Source organism: Galeopterus variegatus, unplaced genomic scaffold, assembly GCF_000696425.1.
Source record: "Galeopterus variegatus unplaced genomic scaffold, G_variegatus-3.0.2 Scaffold2290, whole genome shotgun sequence".
Classification (NCBI taxonomy): Eukaryota; Metazoa; Chordata; class Mammalia; order Dermoptera; family Cynocephalidae; genus Galeopterus; species Galeopterus variegatus.
Window position 1 is genome coordinate 38052 of NW_007728401.1, and position 4301 is coordinate 42352.

The 4301-nt window shown below is 53.9% G+C and overlaps 1 protein-coding gene across 1 annotated transcript in view; it reads right to left on the reverse strand.

Moving 5' to 3' along the window:
* The window catches only part of CSNK1G2 (casein kinase 1, gamma 2), an 11891-nt gene extending 8486 nt beyond the window's left edge, over window positions 1-3405 (reverse strand). Inside the window, exon 1 of the mRNA XM_008581189.1 lies at window positions 2997-3405. Coding sequence (XP_008579411.1) covers window positions 2997-3183 — 187 coding nt within the window. The 5' untranslated portion in view covers window positions 3184-3405. The remainder of the gene's footprint in view (window positions 1-2996) is intronic.
* Window positions 3406-4301: the final 896 nt, after the last annotated feature.

The window sequence follows — 4301 nt, forward strand, 5'->3', positions numbered from 1 at the left end:
GGTCAACTGAAACTATCCAGACTGAAGCAGAGAGAAAAGGCTGAAAGAAAATGCAGAGAGCTTAAGGGACCTGTGGGACACTGTCAAACACTCCTGACGTGCGTGTAAGTGGAGTCCAAGAATGAAAGTAGGACGAAGCAGGAAAAACGTGAAGAAATAATGGCTCGAATTTTTCCAAATTTAATGAAAAAAATTTATGGATAATTTACAGACTCAAGAAGGTCAGGCAAGATAAACACAAAGAAAACCCAAGTAAACATAGCACTATCAGATTCTGAAACCAAAGATAAAACCTTAAAAACAGAGAAAAGAAGACACATTATAGACAAAGCCACAGCACTCAACATGAGTCATCACGGAAATGCAAATAAAAAATACAATGAGATACCACCGCACACCCACCGCCAAGCTCAGAATTTACAGACACACAACGCCAGACACTGGCGAGGCTGTGGGATGCCTGAAACTCTCACGCCTACCGGCAGGAGTGTCCAACAGAAAGCGGACTCGCCGTTCCTCATGCACACACCTGCTCCACCATCCAGCACTTTAATAATAGCAACTGAACACAGAGCCTCCTAGAGGCGGCTCAGGGCAATTCTAGTCACAGTAGCCCAAATCCGACACCCATGTGCCCTGAGCAGGGGAACAGGTAAACAGTGTGTGTGTGTCCTAGAGGACCTTCCACAACAGCACCAGATGAGTGACCACTGATGCGCCCAACCACCTGCTACCCTCCGAAACACGTGGAGCCAAAGCAGCCAGACAAAAGGGAACACACACCCTCATTTAAAAGTTTAAAAACTAAAACCTGATACCACCCACGGCCCCCTTTGCAGGCTCCCTCATCCATCTCTGGGGACCTGTGCTGTTTAGGCTGCTACTCCTACCACCCAAGGACAGGACCCGTGAGGCCATCTGGGTCCCCAAAGCCATACAAGGCCACCTGCAGGCTGCAGGTCAGAGGACAGGACTGGGCATTTGTGTATGTGTAGCTGCGTGTGCATGCGTTTCTGTATGCATCTGTGTATGTGTACACATGCATTTGTGTGTGCATCTGTGTGTGCGTGTGTGTGCGCTTCTGTATGCAGGTGCATTTATGTGTGCTTCTGTGTGCGTCTGTGTACATCTGTGTGCACACACATGAGTGCGCATCTGTGTACGTGTGTCCATGGGCAGGCATCTGTGTCTGTGGGCAGGCATTTGTGTGTGCATCTGTCTGTGTGCACATGAATTTGTGTCTGCTTCTGTGTGTATGCACTTGCATGTGCACCTGTGTACGTTGTGTGTGTGTGTATGCATTTCTGCGTGCTTCTGTGTGCATGCATTTGTGTGCACCTGTGTACCTGTCTCGGAATGAGGCACATACATTTGTGTGTGCTTCTGTGTGCATGCACCTGTGTACACTTGTGTGTGTGTGTATGCATTTCTGCGTGCTTCTGTGTGCATGCACCTGTGTACACTTGTGTGTGTGTGTATGCATTTCTGCATGCTTCTGTGTGCATGCATTTGTGTGCACCTGTGTACCTGTCTCTGAATGAGGCACATACATTTGTGTGTGCTTCTGTGTGCATGTCTGTGTGTATCCACCTGTGTGTGCATCTGTGTATGAGAGTGCACACGTGCATCTGTGGGTTCATCTGTGTGCATGTGCATGCATCTGGGTGTGCATCTTTGTATGCATTTGTGTGCATATCTGTGTGCATCTGTGTGCATGTCCGGGTTTAGGTGCCTGTGTGTGCGCATGCATTTGTGTGTTCATCTATGTGCATCTGTGTGCACACAAATTTGTATGTGCATCTATATGCATGTGTGTATACGTTTGTATGCATCTGTGTGTGCACGCATTTGTGTGTGTATGTATGTACATGTGGCTGCGCATACATTTTTGTGTGTGTCTGTACGCATCTGCATGTGCATCTGTGTATACACACATTTGTGTATATGTCTATATGCATGTGTATACATGCGTATGCATTGTGTCTGCATGTCTGCATGTGTCTGGGTGTGTGTGCGCACATATACCCTGGAGGAGACAAAAGGGTTGGGACAAGGTGGACTCCCTCAAGGGAAGTTCGGTCATCAGCTGAGAAATGGGGAGCTGGGGCCTCCTGAGGCCGCAGGTAGACAGGCAGTGAGTCCCTGCAGCCCAAGCCCAGAGTGGGACCCAGTGCACAGAGAAGGGACTCCAGCTGCCTCTGCAAAGGGCTGGTGGACCCTGGTCCAGGATGGGCATAACATGGCTGCAACAACTGCCCGCCTTGGTAGAGGAGGAGGGCTGCTGGAAGCATACAGAACACACCTCTTCAGCATTGACCACCACCACACCGCCACATTGACTACCGCCCTGGATCCCCTCATCCACCGCATGAGATGAGCGCCATAACCCTCCCCAGGTAGCAAGTGAGGAAGCTGAGGCCTCAAAGCACACAGCTTCAGCACGTGCTGCGGACTGGACGCCCCAGCCTCACTGAGGCTTCACCCCAGTGCAACTGCTGAGGGTGGGAAGTCCTATTACGGTAATGAAAGGCGGGGCCTTGAAGAGGTCATTAGATTATGGGACCTGCAGTAGTGAACGGATTAAAAATGGTGGTCAGGGGCGTGGTTCTGAGGGCTTTAAAAGGAGAGTGAACGAGAAGGATAGTCTCTCTCTGCTCCACCATTTTTCTGCCATGTGAGACCCCTGGGTCACTGTCGCCACCACCAAGACCCTCACCAGGTGTGTTCCTTGAACTTTGGACTTCCCAGCCTCTGAAGCTATAAGCAATAAATTTCATTTTCTTACAGTTACTAGTTCCATGTACTTTGTTATAAACAACAGAAAAGGACTAATAAAGCATCTCTCCTCCACAGCAAGCAGTGTGGCCTGCCTGCTCCATGCGCACCCTCAACAACCCAGCCCCACCCCCAAAACAGCCATGCCTCTGGGTGACAGGCGACAGTGTGGCCGTAGCACCCTCATACCCCTCCCGTCCACCCCCATGCGCGAGGCTCACCTAGGCGAAGCTCCCCAAAGTTGCCGCAGCCAATCTTCTTGCCGACGCGGAAGTTGGGGCCCACCATCAGGACCCCTGAGCTGGTCCCTGAGCTCCTGACGCCGTGGCTGCTGCGGCCCCCGCCGGCCTTGGACATTCTCCGGCCCTCCTCCGACTCCCCTTTCCCTCCTTTCTTGTCAAAATCCATAAGTTTGTGATACCCTGGCCTCTCCACGGTGACTCTGCTGCCGTGCAAATCCCGAGACTGCGAAAGCTGAGGTCCCGGCTCCTCGCGGCTAGTGCGCCATGGCACCTGGTGTGGGCAGGTGGCAGCCCGCGGCTCTGCCTACTGAGATGATGGTGTGGGCCCGGCTGCAACGCTCACCTCGGTGGCCTCAGGGTCGCTCTCGGGGGAAGGAGACATTGTGCTCACAGGCCCACTGCCTTAAATTTCGTGGCTCCCAGCTGTGGAGAAAGAGATACAGGTCAGAAGGTCGTGAGGCCACCACAAGGGTCAGAGTAGGGGGTGAGGAGGACGACACCAGGAGGCTCGTGGGGTAGGCAGGTGTTCTGGAAAGACTTCTGGAGGCCTGAGCACCACAGGCAACGTCCCTGCCCAGGACCCCTTCTGAGGCACACGTGCCACCTGCAGACACCAGCTGATGACAACAGAGTTCAGAGGTCACATTGGGAGAGTGGTTGCCAATGAGGTGGCCAAGGTCCCGGGGAATGCTGAGGCCAGGAGGGGTCCAAGCCTAGAAGCAGAGAGCCGACCCACTAGTGCCTGCCTCTGTGCCCAGGGGCTGTTATGAGACAAAGAAAGGTGGCAGGTGACAGAGCAGTGGGACCAAGATAGGCAGACAGGGCCTCCGAGCTGCCAATCCTCCCCGTGATGGCAGGTGGATGCCAAAGCCCTGGGCCCAGTTTCAAGAGCCTGGGACTGTGGTCAGTTGGGTGACAATGGGTGCAGGAGAGGAGCCTGGTGGGGGGGCCCTTGGCTGGCCTGTGCGGCTGACCCAGGAGCCCCCGCCTGGGGCCCTGATACAGATGTGGGCTTCACTTCTCAGTGGCACCATGGAGCCGAATGAGCTGGCCGTGCATGGGACTGTCACCAACACCAGGGGTGGGTCTGGCCTGGCCCCACCTCCTGTGCAAAGGTCTGACTAGGGAAGGAAAGGCGGGGCCCCAAAGGGACAAAAATGAGGGACAGCCACCTGAGCGGGGCCAGGCACCAGGTGGGCAGTGAACTTGTTGCCCTAGGGGAGGCGACAGAGACCTCTGGCCCTGAGAATCAGCTCACAGTCCACCCTCCCTGACCACCCTTGC